At 51.7% G+C, this 20,708-nt stretch overlaps 8 protein-coding genes across 8 annotated transcripts; 5 read left to right on the top strand and 3 right to left on the bottom strand.

Annotated features, from left to right (window-relative positions):
• Window positions 1-88: 88 nt before the first annotated feature.
• J4E90_003643 (uncharacterized protein) lies at window positions 89-664 on the top strand (the record flags this gene model as incomplete). The annotated part of the gene is made up of 2 exons (XM_051433210.1): window positions 89-240; window positions 301-664. 2 exons carry the CDS (start codon window positions 89-91, stop codon window positions 662-664), a joined length of 516 nt encoding a protein of 171 aa, XP_051293108.1.
• A 675-nt stretch (window positions 665-1,339) lies between these two features.
• On the bottom strand, window positions 1,340-2,176 carry J4E90_003642 (uncharacterized protein; the record flags this gene model as incomplete). The annotated part of the gene is made up of 1 exon (XM_051433209.1): window positions 1,340-2,176. The coding sequence occupies one exon, from the start codon at window positions 2,174-2,176 to the stop codon at window positions 1,340-1,342; it is 837 nt and encodes a 278-aa protein (XP_051293107.1).
• Window positions 2,177-6,468: 4,292 nt separating this feature from the next.
• Window positions 6,469-8,009, bottom strand: J4E90_003641 (uncharacterized protein; the record flags this gene model as incomplete). Its single annotated transcript, XM_051433208.1, has 2 exons — window positions 6,469-7,715; window positions 7,766-8,009. 2 exons carry the CDS (start codon window positions 8,007-8,009, stop codon window positions 6,469-6,471), a joined length of 1,491 nt encoding a protein of 496 aa, XP_051293106.1.
• A 303-nt stretch (window positions 8,010-8,312) lies between these two features.
• On the top strand, window positions 8,313-10,073 carry J4E90_003640 (uncharacterized protein; the record flags this gene model as incomplete). Its single annotated transcript, XM_051433207.1, has 1 exon — window positions 8,313-10,073. One exon carries the CDS (start codon window positions 8,313-8,315, stop codon window positions 10,071-10,073), a length of 1,761 nt encoding a protein of 586 aa, XP_051293105.1.
• A 987-nt stretch (window positions 10,074-11,060) lies between these two features.
• J4E90_003639 (uncharacterized protein) lies at window positions 11,061-12,396 on the top strand (the record flags this gene model as incomplete). The annotated part of the gene is made up of 2 exons (XM_051433206.1): window positions 11,061-12,066; window positions 12,230-12,396. The coding sequence occupies 2 exons, from the start codon at window positions 11,061-11,063 to the stop codon at window positions 12,394-12,396; spliced, it is 1,173 nt and encodes a 390-aa protein (XP_051293104.1).
• A 267-nt stretch (window positions 12,397-12,663) lies between these two features.
• On the bottom strand, window positions 12,664-14,963 carry J4E90_003638 (uncharacterized protein; the record flags this gene model as incomplete). Its single annotated transcript, XM_051433205.1, has 3 exons — window positions 12,664-13,402; window positions 13,453-14,399; window positions 14,454-14,963. The coding sequence occupies 3 exons, from the start codon at window positions 14,961-14,963 to the stop codon at window positions 12,664-12,666; spliced, it is 2,196 nt and encodes a 731-aa protein (XP_051293103.1).
• Window positions 14,964-17,201: 2,238 nt separating this feature from the next.
• Window positions 17,202-18,782, top strand: CEL1_1 (Esterase/lipase/thioesterase; the record flags this gene model as incomplete). The annotated part of the gene is made up of 5 exons (XM_051433204.1): window positions 17,202-17,624; window positions 17,687-17,822; window positions 17,872-17,992; window positions 18,040-18,382; window positions 18,435-18,782. 5 exons carry the CDS (start codon window positions 17,202-17,204, stop codon window positions 18,780-18,782), a joined length of 1,371 nt encoding a protein of 456 aa, XP_051293102.1.
• Window positions 18,783-19,158: 376 nt separating this feature from the next.
• On the top strand, window positions 19,159-20,259 carry J4E90_003636 (uncharacterized protein; the record flags this gene model as incomplete). Its single annotated transcript, XM_051433203.1, has 1 exon — window positions 19,159-20,259. One exon carries the CDS (start codon window positions 19,159-19,161, stop codon window positions 20,257-20,259), a length of 1,101 nt encoding a protein of 366 aa, XP_051293101.1.
• Window positions 20,260-20,708: the final 449 nt, after the last annotated feature.

Raw genomic sequence — 20,708 nt, 5'->3', positions numbered from 1 at the left:
TCAAAACCATAGTACTATATCAGTCGAGCATTCCTCCAAACATGAGTAGCATCATGATATTTCATTGAGACTATCGACAACCGCAAGCATGCTCACCAGTTTTCTCATCGCTCTCGCACTGACTGCAACCGGTCTCTCACAAGCACCAGAAGGCTACCGTTCGGTGTACATAACATCGGCGCAAGATACCAAATTCGTCGTTGTACCGAAGTCACGAGCCGCAGGGGCAACACTCGTGGTGTAAGACAATTGTCTCCTTTTTGTTCTTATGCCAATACATTTGGCTAACGTATGTCTCAGGCAAACCCTCACGTCTACGCCGGCGCAATCATGGTACATCAAGTCGCCTAATAATGCTACCTCCATCCAGCTCGCATCCACAACACTCTGTATGGATGCAGGGCCGAAGTCTGGCTGGAAAGATATGGCCAACATCTACCTCCGCGAATGCGTTGCTGGGAGTGAACAGCAGACCTGGAACGCCATGGCTGATGGACGTATCGCTCTTGCTGCTAGCAGTGGAACGCAGCAATGTGTCGATCTACAGTATCTGCGTGCTGTGCAGAATAATCCGGTCGGGTTGTATAACTGCGCAGGGCTGGGAAACACCGGGGCGGCTGACAAGGGGATCAATTGGCCTCTGAGGAATGCTACAGTTGTGTAGGCGAAACGAAGGGCGGTTGTACAGCATCTGATGTAGCCTAGACATTCGAGGATCTACTCGACTCAATCATCAATGGCGTTCGGCGTTGGATATGATCGTTTTGCTGATCTAATTGAATGTACGTTCTTTCTCCAGGGATCCGATGGTCTCTAGTCATGAACAGGCTGGCGGGTTCATCAGGCGGACGGCCAAATGCAACATTTTTTGGAGCTGACGCTAGACCGGTCGTCAATGTCGAGAAACTGCATCCGCAATCAGCCAGGAGATGAGACAAATGCCGTTAATGCGTCATAGTGTCGGAGGGTCGTGAGAACCGACGTAGGGTTGCAGATCAGCCAAGGCGACCTCGGGAAGACGGCGGGGCTGCGCACGAGCCCTCTGTTCCACCTCAGCTTCCGGATGTTCAGTCCGTCCTGAACTTACATTTGGATTGCCCCCAATGTATCTGCATAAGGCATGACGAGAAAGCCATATCGCTCTAGAATCTCCCCGATGAGCGTTCAATCGGAATGATCGCGATACCCTCAACGTCTCCACTCTCATCGAGCCTGCCACGCTGTTACGTCACAACTCAGCCGCGATTACGAGCACCCACAGAACGCATGCGCAGACATCCTTGTGTAGATTCAGAGTTTCGTAAGCTATCGAGAGTCTCCTGAGCCAAATGCTTACACATTAGCGCCCATAGTATGACACGGTAGACAGATGCTTGAACTGCAAAATCGCGCGCCCATCCTCCAACGCCAAACCGCGGAAACTCTCCATGACCATCTCCTTCATTCGCTCCGCCTTTTCGCCCTGCAAGTGATAGCCAAACCTGTTCCCTGTGCTATCGTTGCACCAATTCCACAGCGCCTCCACGCTGTCGAGCGTACGCGTGCCAAAGCCGCGCGATACCTTCACATCGCCAAACCCAGCGGCGCTCAGATCGCGCTGCATCTCCGACAGGGTCGAAGGCCATATAAAATTATCTACAGGCTCGCCGAGTTCCGCTAAGACGTCATTGCGGACGTCTTGGATGGGTAGAAGGAATGCGCCGTCCTGAGTCGCGAGACCAATAGCAGTGCCGGGCTTGGCCAAAGTGGCGGCTTGAGCGAGGAAGAGAGGTTTGTCGCTAAACCAGTGGTATGACATGTTGCAGTGTATGGCATCAAACTTCTGTCCTGCGAACATGGAAAGATCGTGCACGTCGGCGACGTGGAGCTCTACATAAGGTTTGAGCTCAGGATGTTCCTCCAAGGCCTCACGCGCCCGCTTGATGCTGTATTTGTCTAGATCAAACCCCACGACTTTCCCAGTCGGGCCTACGATTTGCGCAATGTCGAGAACGTCGCTTCCGGGACCACAGGCAGCCACAAGGACGTGTTGGCCTTTGGAGATGTTCATCATCTCTGTTAGGGCATGACCGTAGCCACGCTGCATCGTATTGGTGCGGCTGTAGCGATCTGCTGTAACCTCGGTGGCTGTTCCCCATTTCGTGGGTTCTTCGACTTGGGTAGCGAGGACGGACATGATGAATGAGAATATAGACAGTTCTAAGAAGATGGAAATGGTGATGATTTGGGATTGAAGGTGCAACGGCAAGTCCGGAAGCGTCGAGTACTTCGAAGTTATATGCGTAGGGTATGCTGCGATAAGCACTTACGGGAGAGCAATTGGCTGGCACTTCGTACGAGCCGGCAGATCCTATCGACCTCTACTGCGTGGTGTATACCGAGCGGGGGAGGCCCGAGGATATGCCGTCTCTTGGATCTTCAGTCTGACAGCAACGTCATCCAGATATAGCCGCTTCTAATGCTCTCTTGTAAAAGACCGCAATGGGGCCCGTACAGCTACACACGCCAAGCTTCCGGGTAGGGGGAGGGCTATATACAAGAAGCGGCCTCGGCGTTTCTTTCGCCACCACTCTCGCAATACACACGTGTTTTAGACCTATCAATTGCCACAATTTCAGAAGGACTGCGATGACTGAGGTATTGACTTCGGCATTTAAGGTTGAGCAGCCCAAGACGTATTGGACAAAGCGTTCCGTGGGGTCTCCGAGCCCAACTACGTTGACATGTGCTTTTTACAGATAGAGTTTGCACTAGTGTGGGACGGCTATATGCCATATCCAACCTTCTTCTCGACGTTCGAAACGCGCTGGAATGCAGAGCTTATACTAGTTCGGCGCCTTGAGTTTATTACATATCAACGTCAGTTCCTGTTGAGGCATTTCTCAAACATCTCACTGAGTGATGGGAATAAAGCAGCGGGTGCATCTTGATATTGTCGCGCATGAGTACAAAACCAACTGTCTTGAGGAAAGATCCTAGCCCGATAAGAACATTTACGTTCACTCTGCCGAATAGACTCCAGACGAAAGCGCCAGTAAAGTGTCTCCATGAATATCTCTAAGCTATTCGACTCCAAAACGCCGAGATCATCTTCGCCACCGATGCCGAGATCAATCGCTACCTTTGCCGAGATATTGATCACAGCCTGTCGACCAAGAACACCGTCGCCCGGTAAACAAGGTTGTGTACTACCTTCATAAATCTTCTCACCACTCCGACATTCTCACCTTCTTACTCCAATCGAGGGCGGATCTGGTCGCTGAGCCAAACAAAGACGCGTGAGTTCATCAGCTAATACATCCGATCCATGACCGTTACTGTAGGGAGCCCATAAGACGTCGAGAAGAAGAGGACTAAAAATCATTGGTATCCATTTTCGATGTTGCGGATCCGAACGTGACATGTAAGGATAAGATTTACGTATACTATCTTTTGTATCTTAATTCCATCGGCATCGATAAGACATCGGGGGCCAGGAGCATGCCCGTCTATGTGCTACAGAACTCGCTTTCATGATACTACCTAGGCATTCACTCACACCACGAAACATAACGTTAAGGTTACTAACACCACGCACGCACAACGATCTATCTCGATTGTTAACATCGTATCAAAAACCACAAACGTTGTTTACAGACAAACCTCTCACCTACAAGTCTAGATACAAATCATCCCATCATACTCAAAACTTACACCACCAACTCCCATCACAAAACCAAACCCGAACCAAAGACCAGCATGTCAGTAACCTCCTTTATCAAATACCTAGTAGACTCCGTATCCTACAACTGGAACTGCCACCAATGCGGTAGTGATAACGTGGCAAAAGAGCACCCAGCGCAATGCGCCTCATGCTCGCATTTCCATTGCTGGAAGTGTGAAAACATCATTAACTAAGATGTCCAGCAAATTTACTTCCTGTGCTGTCAAAAAGATGTACCTCATAACCAGTCTCTCCACATGCTAGCTGCGAATACAATCAGGATGTTACTTGCGCTCAAAGAACCTTGTCTGGAAGACATGTGAATGCCGATGCTTGCACATGAATCACAGAGTGACGACTCTTTCCATTAGTCTCGCACAATGCGCGCACACTTTATGAAGCAATACTAGGTATAAAGCGGTGTACTCAATCGAAGTGATACAATGTTCTTGACATGTTTTAGTCTGACGTACCCGATTCTATAAAAGAGAAATTCGCACTACCCTCAAAGCCTTCTCTCTCCATACCACCATACATGATCTACCGTTATCACTTAATAACTGCACGATTGTCTGGTACCTTAGTTTGCTTCTCAAGCCATCATCTCTTTCTCACTTACTCGCGAAGAAACAGCTTGCGCATCTGCTTCGACAATACTACCCTCCACTATGCTCATTTGCAATAACTCATTCATCGGGCTACTTGCCGGTCTAACCTGCATCTCAGCAGCTCCCCTGGAAGCCTTGGCGAGTGAAAGCACTTCGATAGCGGCACATAACACTAGAAATGTAAGTGCTTAACCTTAGTCCATACGACTGCGAATGACCTTTACTAATACCGAGGTTTACTAGGCACATCCTGAATTATCCCTCCAGCTTCTATACAGCGTCTGGGATGAGGATAAATACCTCTACATCGCCCTTCGAGGGAAGCAAGGGATAGCATGGGGGCCGTGTGGGGGCGACGAAAAGAACAATTCGTTTGAGCTAATCCACTATACAGAATTAGGCAAAGACTCCCGTCCCAACGCCATCGATCATCCTCCGGCTCCCAGCAAAGAAGTAAGCAAACCGTCCTTCTTTTCCTCTTTAACATATGCTGACTTGGATGTTTTTTACAGGTCTCATTCCCTATCGAAGTACCCGGCAAGAAGGACTGTCGTTACGAAGGCAATGGCGTCGACGCTGGCCAGATTCAATGCGGAGATAAGGCTATCGCGAAGTGTGGGAAAGATCCCCAGTCCGATGAGCCTACGATCACGTGTTCAGGGGGGAGTAAGTACCATCGCGGATATGTCTGCGAGTTCTGAGTACCCGTAGACTTGAGTTTGGGCGTTCCGGAATGGATGATTGGGAGGCAAGAGAGACGTATAGTGGACTGCCCAGGTGCAGTCATGTGACGAATCCACTGGAGAGGCGTCGCTTATTGTGTTCGTATGATGACGGATGTTGATGTAGACAGCACACGAGTCTTAGCGTTATTGGGAGATTGTGCGCATCGATAGTGATTGCTGCTCTGGTGATTTCTTCTCGTAACGAGTAGCCAATGTTTCGTTGTGATATACACATAGAAACGTGGTGCTGATAATGTGAAGGGTAAAATGCCGGTGGCTACACGTTGCCAAGCGCGAGACCGGAATACGAACGAAAAGATACTGTGGCCCTGTAAGGGATGTGACGAATAGCAAACGAAAACGAATGGACCGGGCCGCAAAGAGTATCATGTTTGCAGTAGAAACATGTTTGCGATAGTCATGTCACGCCGGAAGGAGTGAAGTTGTCCGGGTAGATGTGATACCATTACTTCTGACACGTCGTGCGATCTTGGTGTCACTTCGGATTTGAGCATATTGTACAACATGGTAAAGCAGCAATACTTTCCAAGCTTGCTGTAATGCCTACGCGATTTGGTAAACAGGCCTTCTTCCAGCGTACTACTACATATAAGAAGGCAGGTGGTAAGATGTCCACGGCTGGCTGTCATCTAACACAGCAATTTCGCGGAAGCCGAGATGATATTCTACCCTTTTCTTCTCTTATGGGCCAGTCGCTCTTTCGCAATGCCGGCCAGCACTACCGAAGTGTCGCATTCGATAGACTACACAAACCAATACACGATCCTGGACAAGCTTGACATACCATTGCGATCACCACTCATGCCAGGTCTCGTTGCTAGCAGCGGGGAACGCATTCGGGAAAGAGATATCGGTAATAACACAAGGGTCATAACTGAAGCGCCTTTTGACCCAAGCGCTTCAGACGACGCCTCGCAAGTCCAGCAATCAGCGGCCAAAGACCAACTCGCAGCTCTCGCCGAAGTCATTCTGTTCCCAAGGACTTGCGAAATTGATCAGCAGTACCAAGTCCATGCGATGGCCGAAATGTTCGTAAACGTCGGTGTCGTCAAAGCTGATCTGGAGGGGAGCATACGCCGAAGCTCGTCCTTATGGGGCGAAGATGTTCCAGGCAAAGAATATATAACCACATGGATGTATGTGGATATACTTGACGATGGGCCATTGGTGACGTCGGATCTGATAGAGAACATGTTCTATCTGATGATATATGATGAATCTTGCTATGCTACACCAGGTCAGACCAGAGGCGGCAGACTGCAGGCGGTGCATGCGCGTACGGGTAGGGAGCTTGCCAATGTGGTCATAAATGCGGTAGACTCTAGAGACGCGTAGTATTAGGCGATGGATCGCGTGGATTGGGAAGGCAATGTATTTGGATGATCCTTTGGAGTACCCAGGCCCTTCAATCCTATTTCACCTTCAAGTCTTTCATATGCGTATCCGGATCCGCGTCCACAACATACTCGTCCAATTGGACCAAGCCCAGCAGAGCCTCGTCGTCGACAACGTCTGTCATTGCTGGTCTCTTTTGTGTTTGCTGGCTACGAGCTGCCTTCAGCTTCAAGATTGTCTCTTCATTATATTTCTTGAAAGCCTTGGGGTTCTTCTTCTCCCTATGCGGATCATGCGACTCGCTCTTGAACTGATATCCTCTAACTCGCGGCCCTTGGCCAGACTTCTCGGGAAGCGTAGGTTCGTAATAGGCCTCGAAAGCGGTCATGTCGGCGTCGAAGGTACCCGCTTCGATGGAGGCGCGAATGCCGGTGAAGAAGGCCGAGAGAATGGCGTGGTTGTGTAGCTGAATGAGTACCCAGCCAAGCATTTCCTTGGCAGCGAGCAGGTGCTGGAGGAAGGCGCGATGATGCTTTGTGCACACGTAGCATGTGCAGCCTTCGGATAACGGAGTAACGGACAAAGCATGCTCACCGCTCCACATGTCGATGCCCAGAGAGCGGCGCGCGCTTGTATTGCCATCTCTGACAGGCGCTGGGAAGGTGAAGTCGAGGACGATACCCGCGTCGGTCGCGTCGGCGAGGAAGGGCACGGTGAAGACGTCCACGCCCATGCGCACATGGCGGAGAAGCTCCTGTGGGCTGGCAGGCACGTGGAAGGATAGTCGTGGGAGGTGATGGAGCTGGTCGGGTAGGTTGTCGAGTAGATAGGCGTCGTAGATGGCGAGGCCGCTGATCTTGTCCACCATGTCGTCTAGCAGGTGATCCAAATACCATGACTGTAGGTCGCGCTCGATGGGCAGGATGGGCGCAAAGATGCTCCATGCTTTCTCGCCCTCGTCAATTGTGCCCTGCTTGGCTACCATGTCACGCAGCCACACCTCGGTCCTGTCGCTCATGCGGTCTTTCCGCTTGAGACTGATGGCCTCCTGCCCGACTGGTATATCACCCAATCCCACCACGATGTCTGGTTGCAGCTTGCGTGCGGCGGCGGCATAGTACTCGGAGCTGAGAGTCGCGAAGCCGACCGACGTCAGGAGGCGTATCTCGGTGTCTGTATTTCCGTGAGGGCTGGCTATGGGCGGATTGCGACGCGCACCCAGGACGAGGAGCGTGTCTTCGGGGAGGGCGATGAATTTGCGCAACGGCTCAGGCACGTCATATTTGAAGACTGGCGGAGTCTTGTGCGGGCGCTTCTCGACGACTGCATGCTGTTAACGGTGCTTGGTGGCACATATGAGGGCGGATACGCACAGTCCTCGAGCGCGACGTAGACCCCGCCAACATCGGCGCTCCGTCGGAAGTTGTCCTGCGATACATGGGGTATGACGCCTCTGGACGTGTTGCCAATAAATGCGGGTGTAAGGATACTCTTGCGTCCCGGGAACGACAGGCGGCCGAGTCGCGGCGCAAGCGAGCCTGACGTCTTGAGGAGCGTGAAATCCAGCATTTCAGCCGGCAGTTGACCAAGTTTCCTCGTCGAGACCCCGTCAGACATGGTACCACTGAAGATGTGACTGTTCAATGTCTAGAGCTTTCTCTCGGTCCACACTTCAAGCAATAGCTGTCGTATACAACTCCGAATGTCGTTGCCTATGGTGGGGCGTCTATGTTCCTGCCGACTCATCGTCGAAAATGTGGATGCGTGCACGTGCAAGCGTGTCAAACCGCGTCAGGCGTCCGACTACCTCTGAATTCTACATCTGTCCTCAATGTTCCCACAAAATGATGGCGGGATCCTCTTATTGTCGCATCGGACGTGGTCATGGATCGCTGAAGCCGCCTCCCACAGCGATTGCCCATGTCTTCACCAGTGACCAAGCACGACCACGATGAGCCACCTCGCCAGGCTCTAAGCGACTCTACCACGAGAAAACGATATCAGGACCCATTGATCGTGTTCGTTGTAGTTCTCATCGCTTTCCTGGGCTTCTACCGCATCTACAGCCCTTCCGCTACCATAAGCTCACCATCACCTCACGACAATGACGTCGATAATCAGGTCCCCGAGACTTACAATGAAGACCAACTTCAGGAAGTTGCTGCCTTGATGGACGAAATCTACACTATCCTAGCAAATACCTCGTTCATTCCGCATGACTCTATCAAGCGTGGCCCACACCAAGTCAATTCTACAGCCAGTCCCTGCAGGCGCGATGCAGCCGACCTGCGTTTGATGGAGATCCTCCCATATGTCGACGCCCCACTACTCAACGATGACCATTGGTTATGGGGTGGCACCTTTCACGATTTCCGGGTAGATAAATTCTTGGGCTACGGCTGTGATCCTGACGAAGCAGACAAAGACCCTTCGTTCCTCATGCGGCCAGGAACGGTCCACTTAACCAATGGCGGCTGGGATGGCTGGGATCTCTACAGAAGTTGGCAACTCCAATATGACACTAGGAAGAATGCAATTAGGGTGTATGAAGGAGATGAGAGGAGTGATTACCAGCCACAAGTCAATGGGTGTTTGGTCCAATTCCGAGATCCATACAAGAGCGAACAGTACAGGTCTGGTCACAGATGGGAGGACAACCATGTGTTTGGAGCGATTAACTCAACAGGAATTCTCTCGGTGAACAGGCACAGCCGTGATTGGACGAAATGGACTGATGCGCCAACCTTCTTGAGGAGGATCAGAGACGCATATCGGAGCACAGCATGGACACCATGGGTGGCCGCGAACCCCGCTGATCGACCCGCTGATCCGCGCGTCCTTCCGCCGTCCCACAACATCACATCATCGCTTCTGATCAAGAACGGTTGGCCCGAAAAGCTTGACATCGATCAGTTTCGGGCTGATTTCATTCGGGCGCAGCACAAGCCGTCAGGACGAGGCTGGGCCGAAGGTGCTTTCCAACAGATCAGAACTTACCAGGATAATCCAGATGATCCAGCCAACATCTACTATTCCAAGAAAATTCTAAAACGATATCGGGATCATGAGCTTGACGAGCAGATCGAATACTCCACCAGAGAATTGAACAGGGTGAGAGTGGAGGCGGAAAGAGCAAAGAATAGAATCGATCAACACGCCAAGGATTACGACGAAGCGAAACGGCAAATACAGCGGCGGTGTCCAGACGATATCTGTGTCGAGGAGGAGGATCTCATTCTTTGGGAGTTCAGAGGACTAGAAGAGACATATGCAGAGGCAAAACTCAAACCCGACACTAAGACACTGTGCGAACGCCGCCCCCGGAGGCTGGACGAAAGGTTTTATGACAGACAATTGTCGTCAGAACAGCACGCAAGTTGTGTCACCCGACTCAACTTGGAGAGACACTGGTTAGAGCTGGCGTACCAACAATCCCGCGCCGATGCCCTCGCTCATTGCGCTCGAAGCAACAAGGATCTCCTCCCCCCTGCTGCCTCATTCGAGACCCTCGCGAGTATCCACATTGCCGATCATGAAAGTAAATACTACGGGTGGAAGATTGAGGACGTCAAAAAGGCTTCGTCTGGTGACATTGGCGATGAAGCCCTTCTAAAGCTTTGGAACCGATTAGAGTTTCTGGAGGAGGCCCGTTCTTCGTCTGATGACAGACTATACTACTAAAAGATGTATGGTCCGGGTATCAACATGAAGAGTGATGATCACTGTTGAAATGGTAAATGGCGGCGATTAGTCTCACTATTTTCTCATTCCAAATTGCATTCATCTTCACTTCACTTCTTTTCACTTCACCTTACTTGATCACATCACAACAAATCAAACACCGCCAACTTCTTCCTCAATGTTCTAGCAAGCCAGAAGCATTAATGAAAAAGCATAAGGAACACAACAAGTGAATGTTGTGGAGGGCCGCCCCACCTCGCGGCGCTCGATGACTCGCAACCATGCGTCGAAGAGTCTCTCTTCCAAGCCGTGCCCGGGAAAAGTCAGTCGAGAAGGCGATGCTGGGGGTTAGCCAGCTGCTGTGAGTTAGTCGAGTATAGCCCGGGGGGCGTGTGGATTGTAGGAGGGAGGCAGGAAACGCTGTTTATATAGTCGGCTGCTGGCCTGCCAAGAGCGGCCGGATGAACCTGTGGGCCCGGATTTCACATGGACTGTGCTCACGCCGGTACCCGTGGTTCTGCCGGCGGTATAGGGACGTGCGGGACGAGGTAAAGGCGAGGTGAAGGGGACTTGCGACAGTCTGGAGTGGTGTGGTGACGTCAGATCTTTTGCAGCGGTCGAGACTCAATAGTCACATGAGCTGTTTCAGCAATGGAGTATCAGAGTCTCTGCCGGTTAGTGGATATTGCGCTACATCATGAGACAGGTGGATGAATGTCAAAGTCACGTGCGGGATTTATGTGCGCCAACTTTCTCAATGTCCGTTCTGTCAATCTTGTCAAACGGCATATGATGATGAATTGCCGTATAGAAATGACAGAATGGTAGGCTATAGCATATGTCTTCAGACTTGATGGTCGTCACATCGCTTGTCCTGGGTTGCCCCGCAATTGACACGCGATCCCACACGGCCCCCACGCCAGTACGCGGTACTGCAGACCTCGGGAGTCGCGAAAAAAATCAGCCGCGACCAGTCGTCACTTCATCATGACGGGCCGCTTAGATATCGTCACAAAAGACGCGAAAGCGCTCGTGCCAGATCGCAAGACATTCTTTGATCTCTCCGGCGAACTGCGAAACCAGATCTACGACCTTGCGCTCGACAAGCAATACCAGCGCGTACCCTTGAACCCATACTATCTCAACAAACCTGACCCGTACATTGCTCTCCTACAGACATGTTCTCAGATATACAAGGAAGCGCGGAGCTACCTTGCCGAGAAGCAGGTGGCTTACGTCCCAGTAATGGCCGGCATGCAGTACGACTACGGGACCGAGCTAAGTGAAGACTATGGCCTGAGCAAGGAGACGACAGACACCATTGCAGCATCACTGACCGACTTCATGGAAGTGCATTTCCACTTGCACATCGACATTCTGCGTGTCTCGATAGACCGCCGGTGGGACGGCAGCGACGACTTCCGTCTCAATGATGCAAACGGAGAAACATGGAACATAGTCGCCTTGCTCGGCACCCTTCACCAAGCCATCAAGCATTATACTCCGCACTCTTGGAACCTATACCTTGAACACGAGCTGGGAAAGCGACGTGCGACGGTCCACCTCGACCATCTACTCTCACTCTGGCCCAGGATCTCACCAGAACACCCCTGCGTTCCTATCGCTGCGATGCGCGACCTCGTCGATCTCATGGCGAAAGACACTATGACTGAATGGCAGATACGGTATTACATCCCCACTGGCCAGGCCGGTGTATCGGTCAGATACGGATGCACGATGGACGACGATATGGCCCATGCGATTCGCGACACAGAACTAGCACAACTACGCAGTTACGCGAAAACATGCGGACACCACGACGTCACCATCATCGCAGAGCTATATGGCGAAAATACCGCGTGGGAGTACGGGGATAAGTCCGACAGCGTGACTCGGCTGCGTAGTCCCGCTACGGATTTCTGGCCAAACTTGCATTTCGACCCTTGGAAATACTCAATGCCGCATCATCAGCATTGGAACAGGTCTTATCCCGGTAAGTTAAAAACTATATCGCTTCTTTTTGTAAGAATATCTTGAGCCAGGAGGATACGTTGGGATGTAACCACTTATCAGCGTTCAATGACGTGCATGCTGCAGTGCGAATTGCGTTATTAGGCAGTCCTCTAAAGTTGCGCTTACTAATGAAATACGCGTAGAAGAAATGCCCATCGAGAACTTTGAAGAAGCCGCCCTGTTAGCCACTCACGAAGATCGCCCGCGCCGGGCAGACTGGATGGACATGCTGCAGCGGAGGGACGACCAGGCTGAGCTGAGGCGGCGGTACGAGGAACATAGGTCTTGGGGTGTCGGAGCGTCAAGCTAAGAGAGAGAGAGCGGTAGCAGGCATCCAACGCCTTTAGCGACGAAATACATGCAGAGCAGACATGTACTGCCACGTTGACCTAGAGAGAACCTGAACACCCTAGAGCCTACGTTGACATTAGGCCACCTACGTTGTATGTTTCTTTATCGCAATGTAGTCTGCAGACTCGTTTAGTTTTGTTCTCGTATGAAGTGCGGCGGATCTTACATCAATCGCTGGATAATAACAACGTCATCTCTGATTTCATAGCCTGTTGTAGAACTACCTCTAATATCCCAACTTCGCCACCCTTTCCTTGCCCAGGATATCCGCCAGACTAACCAACTTGAAGCTCGCCTCTTTCGCAGTACCTCCTTCAGCCAGCTCATTAGCATCGTCATGTGTGACGAAAAGCCCGCTTGGGAAGTCCTTATTGAGCGCGTTGCCCACAGCAGCACATCCATCCGTGTTACTAACGTGGTCGATACCCTTCGCCTTGTTATCAACAATAGTGAACGTCTCCACGTACTTGTGTGGGGGCGCGCGCTCGTAGATCAGATAGGCGGAGATGCCCTGCGACGAAACGATGATGTAGCCACCCGGACCTGACTTGGCTGGTACAAGCGTGATGCCTTCGACGTCGGCATGGAGACCACTTGCGTCGCCTACTTGTGCGGTTTGAACACCAGTGTCGGAGCCAGTGGGTTCGGCTTCGTAGCGCCAGATGCCGAGTGGCTCTTCGCCGATGAAGAGGTAGCCAGCGCCTTCGTCCGCGACGCAGCCTTCGACTTGGCCGCCTGAGCCACCTTGAAATTCGCGGACTAGAGTAGTCTGCAGGGTGCCGTTCGCGGTCGCGCTGAGTTCGTACTGCAGGTATTGCGCTTCTTTGTTGTTGACGAAAAGATATTCTTTCCCGGTGGTCGGAGAGCGGTAGTTGCACGAGCCGTAGGGTTCGTAGTCTTCCGGTAGGGATTGCTTACCACCAGAAATGGTGCTGAGGTAGCCTGTGCTGTTTACTTCGACCAGGCTTGGCGATGCATTAGCAGATGTTCTAAGAAGTCATGCGATGGTACTCACCACATAGTGTTGTCACCGCGGCATGCCGCAAATGCGAGATCGACCTTGCGGGGACCGAGAGTGAAGTTGTAGATGACATCTACGTTGTTTGGCTCCTCAGCGGTCAAATGCTGAAGAAGTCTTCCCTGCAGATCGAAGACACCAAAGCCTTCGCCCTCTTCAGACTTTGTTGTGGTAATGATCTTGCTCTGATCTGGTCGAGTGGGGTGGATCCAAATCGCAGGGTCATCGCCGTCTCCACCGTTTGCATCAGTCTCGAATTTTGCGGTGACCGCGACGAACGAGCAGTCTGGGCCAGTCCACCCATCTTTGCACTTGCAAACATTCGGACCGGTACACTTGCCGTGCCCAGAACAATCGTTTTCGCAGGTGACGTTGGAGCAGTCGCGACCAGTAAAGCCGGCAAAGCAGGAACAGTCCTTGCCTGACACGAAGCCATTGTTGGAGCACTTCTTGGTGACGGAGCTTTCGCAGTGCTTGCAAGCCTTGTTCTTGGGACTGTACTGTGTGTTTGCCTTGATGCCCATGGATTTGAGCGCGCCGTCCAGAGAACCTACAGCTACCCCAGTATCATCCTCTCCCTCAAAAGCGAAGGCGAATGCACCAGACGGGTATCCAGCAACTGAAGATTGAGAGATGGCGAGCGAGCCCTCGATAGAAAGATCAGAGATGCCGCTCAATGAGATGCTTCCCTTCTGCTTGATGTCGGAGTCATACACATCGATGACCTCGTCGTGGGCTACGAACAGATAGTCGGCGGATGCGCTGTGGTGAGTAGCAAGTCCCGCAACTTCGATGTCCTCAGTAACGGTCTTGATCTCGGGTGCCTGGACAGACTCCGACGCTTGGAAAGAGTACAATGGTCGATCTTCGGCCGAAAAGAAGATCTCGCCATTCGCGAACACGGCGCAAGTCTCGCCTTCGATAGCAACGGGAAAAGTTTGAACCTATGATATTTGTCAGTATTACTGCCTTTGGTCACGATTAAAAGACAACAGTACCTCCAGGATCTCAACCCGGCTTCTGTTGCCCCGAATCAAGAACTGCACAACCATCTTCTTTCCGAAGAGGAAGATGTAACTCTCTCCGCTCTTCCCACTACGCCACACACACGCAGTACTCCAGTCGCCCAGCTGCTTCTTGTCATTACTTTCGATCGTCTCCCCACTCTGAGCGTCGAAGACCCTGATCAAAGAATCTGGAGCTGGGATGTTGACGATCAGATCCCTACCGTCGATGTCGTGAACAGCAACAGCAATCTTCGAGCGACCAGTCTTCTGATGCGACTTCTCCGCAAAGCTTGAGGAGTTGAAGACAGAGAATGTCCGGAAGCCACCGTCGGCAGCACTTCCATCATTGATGACCAGTAAAGGCGATTTGCCGTAGACGAAGTTGGTATTATCGCCCTCGAATCCAGTAGCGGCTGCGACGAGTGTGACGTTGGCGTTCTGGGCTGCGACGAACTGTGTGATCACACTCGCCCATACGAGGCATTGCGTGAACGTTCTCATCTTGTGACGGGCGTTGTCGATATCAGTAAAGGCGGCCTGACTCCATGAACATGGTCATCGAGGCCGTCTTATATCCCAACATGTCTCCAAGTAATGGGCTGAACCTAGACTTCCCGCTGATCCATGTGCATATGCAGTCCATGTCGTTAAAGCCCTTCGGGGCTGCGATGTTTCGAGGAAAAATCCACAAAACTACGCGACATTGTCGTTAGGGGCGCGATGCATGGTGTGCCTGCTGCTTTGGGTTAGGTCAAGCTGGCTGAGCGGCCAATAACGATGTCCGCTATTGAAACGTGAGACGGCCGGGCAAGATTCGAGGCCGGGATCAGCATGAGGAGAACGGAGAAGGATGGAGACCTGGCATGGTTTTGAGGTGTGAATATGCACTTGAAGAATTGTGGTGACATGCCAGGCTCGAGCAGAGGGTGATGGTATGTCTACCAAGTTGCAACCATTGGAGATTGTGTGCCACACGGAAGGCCATGAGCCTGATCGCACTTTAGCTTGATCATGATTAGAATTGGTCCTTGTCCTGCGGATGGACGCTGACACGGATGTCGACGTAGATTAGAAGTTGATGGGTTGATACTGGGGCAGGTTCCAGTACCTGGTCTTCTACTCATATCTCGTCAGCATCTCCAGGCGCGTTCCGCAGGTGTTGTTTGACATGCAGAGCTGGAAATTCACGTTTCTGGAATGTTTGCTGTGCGCGAATAGAGGTCATTCTTGGTGTATCTCTGCGAGGTTGAAAGAAGATTGTGAGAACGATGACGCGCGCGGTGCCAAGGCGCAGATCCGCACCCGTGGCACCAACAGACGCGACAGGATAGTAGCACGACCCCGACGACATCGCGCAGCGATTCATCCGAATACATGCCTGCTGGCTGAACAATCGCGAGTCCCTATACAATTTCTCGGCTACCTACTCACGTTCATCCCAGGTCTCCCGCTCTTCCGACGCGCCGCACCCGTCCGCACGATAAGCCATCTCGGCAGTATTCCCCCTATCATCTCTCCACGATCAAGTGCGATGCTTACAAGATGAACACTTGCTTCAAACACACCAGAGCTCGAGTCGCAGGAGATGTAGACGTGCTCGGGCTTCAACTGCCCTCGCCCGATGGGTTGAACAACGTACTCCACCAGGGACATACTGTAGCATGCTGCGTCTATGCTCGGAACCGGTCGCACGACTTTCGCTACGAATATACCCTTCGGTCACGATGATTACCTTGGATGGACATACCTGGCAACACCGACACTTGATCAAGTCGCGGAAGACTGCTCAATTCAGTGAGCCTTCATGTCACGCGTACTGAATTGTAGCTGGCAGATGTAATATGGCAGACTTGAAGGGACGAAACACATGACACAGTGATCGATAACTCGTCTGAAATTCATATGGAACATTCGAGCCCAAGCCCTCGGCACTCTATACCCTTCCTCCTGTGACGACGCGGCACTCTGGTGGCTCCGAATTGCATGTCCACACGGCGAGAGAAACTTCTCTCAGGCTTGCCACACACCTGAGCATCTCAGGTAACAAAGGACCCCGTGGTCTTGATGCCAACGAGTAGTCATACAGCCCCACCAATTGTATCGACGCGGTGATTGAGTTGATTACTCTCCATTCGCGACCCCGCCTTCTACGCGTTGCAGCATGCACGATACACCCTGGCCATCTGTGCATCCTTAAATTGCCCTTGCGAGATCCATGAATACAAATTGTCCGGGGAAAGGCACCAAGAATGCTTAGCTATCGGTACATTCGCGATGGATTGAACCACTACCTTTAATTCGTTGCTCGCAAGCTAACCCCGCACTGTACCTTTAGCGCCACGGCTCTTGACCTCATATACCGAAGTATAATCACTTGGCAACGCTGAAATATCCATACGAAGCGCACTACGCCGAGATGCATATGACTGGGATACCATTTTGGGAGTTTAGCTGTGCGACGAAGTGACAGCCTGATCGCGTCCATCAATGAGTTCTCAACTCCCAAGGCGGACCAGATGTCCATCAATCCGTCAAAGATTATCGCATGATCAGTTCCTCATATTACATGAGCTCATTGTCGGGCTTCTGGAGACTGGGCAATATGCATCGTGTACTTTGCACACAAGCAAGGCCAGGATCGAAGCCGTGAAACAATCCTATAAGTTGGCAGCATCATGTACTCCAGTGACTGTGTGACATCCCACATCCTTGATTCAGCTCACAGTCTTCCCTTTCATCATGTTGTCGACTTCGAACCTTGCGGTGTTTCTGGGTGTTTGCGCCTCCCGCGCATCCGCCTGGGTCATTGGAACGGAGCAGTCCGAAACTCACCCAAAGATGACCTGGCAGCGCTGCACAGGCAGCGGTGGCAACAGCTGCACCAACGTTAACGGAGAGATTGTCATTGATGCTAATTGGCGCTGGCTTCATTCCGTTGGAGGCTACACCAACTGCTTCGACGGAAACGAGTGGAACACCACGGCGTGTGCGACGAACGCCGCATGTACCAAGAACTGTGCTATCGAAGGCTCAGACTACCGCGGTACCTACGGTATTACGACCTCTGGCAATGCTCTTACTCTCAAGTTCGTTACCAAGAACCAATACTCCACCAACATAGGCTCTCGCACGTACCTCATGAAAGATGCAAACAACTATGAGGTAGGGCAGCGCACCAGATCTAGGTATGACACAGACGCTGATCATTCCTATTTGCTGTTTAGATGTTCAACCTTATCGGAAACGAATTCACCTTCGACGTCGACAACTCGCAGTTGCCATGCGGTCTCAATGGAGCATTGTATTTCGTTTCCATGCCCCAGAAGGGTCACGGTGCACCCGGTGCAAAGTACGGGACTGGTAAGTCACAGGATTCGATATTCATAGAGCATGAACTGATACATCCCAGGTTACTGTGACGCTCAATGTGCTCGAGACCTGAAGTACATCGATGGCAAAGCCAACGCAGAAGGTTGGCAAGCATCCGAATCTGACCCAAATGCGGGTATTGGCAGGAATGGTGCATGCTGGTGAGTACGTCAGTCTGCTCGGCCTGGCCCATTCTGACGCAACTCAGCACCGAGATGGATATCTGGGAGGCAAACTCAGTCTCCACGGCTGTGACCCCACACTCTTGTCAGCCTGAAGGCTACTCAGTCTGCACAGACGATACATGTGGTGGAACATACTCGCTCGATCGCTATGCCGGCTCCTGCGATGCGAATGGTTGCGACTTCAACCCATACCGTGTCGGCGCGAGAGACTTTTATGGCAAGGGCAAGTCTGGTGTAGACACATCAAAGAAGGTGACAGTCGTCACACAGTTCTTGGGATCTGGAGGATCGCTCAGCGAGATCAAGCGCTTCTATGTGCAGAACGGCAAAGTCATCGCCAACCCGGAGCCCACAGTCCCTGGCATGGTATGTGCTCACGTCACCAAGCCTTATGAACTCCCTTCTGACAATCGCGCAGACAGGCAACTCGATCACCCAAGAATGGTGCAACACGCAGAAGGAAGTCTTCCAGGAGGAAGTCTACCCCTTCAACGAGTTCGGCGGCATGGAGTCCATGGGTAGGGGTATGAACCTGGGCATGGTACTCGTCATGAGTCTCTGGGACGACCACTACGCCAATATGCTTTGGCTTGACAGCAGCTACCCCACCGACAAGGATCCGGAGCAGCCTGGTGTCGCTCGCGGCGAGTGCGACATCAACAGCGGTGTGCCGGCTGATGTTGAGTCTGCCAATCCGAACGCGCAAGTCGTCTTCTCGAACATCAAGTTCGGGCCTATCGGCAGCACTTTCGCGCAGCCTGCTTGAGTTTATCAGGACACATATTGATGGCTCTACGCAGCCTCATCGGTTACCGCTTGTACATAAATCTGTCTGGTCATATCATTCGCTTCTTTTTGATCAGAGACACGGAACAATCAACGCTGTACAATTTTAAAATACACTGTAGGCAATAAACATTCGTTCAGGAATGCGCACACTTGACTCTAGCGCTTTCACCTTTGGCGGTGTGTATTCACAGTGAAATACTGGTCGGGGCAGGATGGGCTGCTGTCAGCTCAAAGGAAAAATGCCCCTAGTTCTGTTCCTCATTAGCATGTTAAAACATCCTTGGAGCGAAATAAGAGCTTCTAATAAATAATCCAACAATCCCGAAGTCCCCTTTACAGCACATCATAACACCATGGCTATGGACCTACAGCTCGAAGAAACATCACAACAATCAATTGCGCAAACTGCGTTGGCCATACCAGAGCTCACGGAAAACACCCTGAACCGTTTGCCGGATATTCGCGATCTCATTCATGTTCGGTCAACTTCAAAGGTCTTAAAGGCCATCGTCGACGGAACGCCCAGCATCCAACGCCGCTTGTGGCAGCTTCCCATCCCAGTTCGACATGACGAAGATCCACATTACCCAGATTTACCACAGATCATGTCCACGTATCCTCTCAAGCTGAGCTACCAGGAGGTGGAATGGGCCCTAGAGGGGATTCGTCGCATGGAATGGGATTTTTATGACGCAATCGAGGCACGCGAGGATGAGGAAACCGCAGCCGCTGCGCGAGAGCAGCAATGGGAACGTCTATGGCATCCGTTCGAGAAACCTAACTACAAGTTTTCCCTTCAAACTTTCTTCATTCTAACACCTCAGCAACATGCGTTCAGGTGCGACGGTTGCCGGCGTCTTCACCCTCCATACGCTGCCTCGGGCTTACATCCAGCTCTCCGCTTCCTACACAACCACGAAATCTGCGGTCGAGGCTATGGTTCAGAACTGCTCTTTCGATTCGCTCTTGGGAATTTCAGAAGTGCAGACTACCGGATGGGGCCTGCATTGGACGAAATCGAGGGTCGCATGGCTGGCCGCAATAATGTGTACGTTCTAGCGTTGTTTGCCAGGGCTGTGAGTGACGCCTACGAAATCGCAAAGCAACGCGGTATTCTTCAACATTATTTCATGGCGCCCGTGTGCACGAGGCTCATTCTGGCTTGCGTCGAAGGTCCAGACCCCGTGGGTCTGGGGAATACCATTGTTCGCGATCAAGATGGCATTAAGTTGGGGCAAGTGCTACGCGCTCTTCTGCGATTTTGTGACCTGACCTTTACACGCGGTCGCGCTAGGACACTGACTGTCAACGAGTCTTATGTCATAAGTGGAATATATGCTGAGACATGGAAGGAGGACAAGGCCTATATCGCCCAGCTGTACGACGAGGCACAGGAGGAGTTGTCCTGCTTGCAGGAAGGTTATTTGGATGAAGACCAAGCAGCTCATGATTGAGGTAAAGAATGCGCCCAGAGGTCGCAGCGACTGATCCCTGTATCTAGAAGCAAGAACTCTCGCGTCATGGATCATGATCTTCTTTCTTTCAATCTTGAGCGTTCGCGTCGGTAGACCAGAGGCCAAACCAAGTTCGTTTTCACTGAGATATCGAGATCCGCGTCACAACGGCAAACACGAGCGTCTACTTCGTATGGAGTAAACGCAATCTGTTCTCACATAGCCGAATACAAATACTGTCATGCCCTCTCTTGAGATGTCCGTGCGTACCCAGCTTGTATTCTTTCTTTCAAACCTTTCCTGATCTGACCCAATCCGTAGCTATCATTGCTAGCAAATCGGCCTACTCTTCGCCCTAGCCTCTTCTCCCCCGCTGTTAGCCAGGAGTGCCTGCAGCATCTACCGAAGATGCTTGAAGATCGTGTGGAACGTGTGACACGTTGTTGGTT

The sequence above is a fragment of the Alternaria incomplexa genome (assembly GCF_024043165.1).
Source record: "Alternaria incomplexa strain BMP 0042 chromosome Unknown scaffold_4, whole genome shotgun sequence".
NCBI classification, from domain to species: domain Eukaryota; kingdom Fungi; phylum Ascomycota; class Dothideomycetes; order Pleosporales; family Pleosporaceae; genus Alternaria; species Alternaria incomplexa.
The sequence above is the reverse complement of the archived record's forward strand: the minus strand, read 5'-3'. Positions and strand labels throughout refer to the sequence as shown.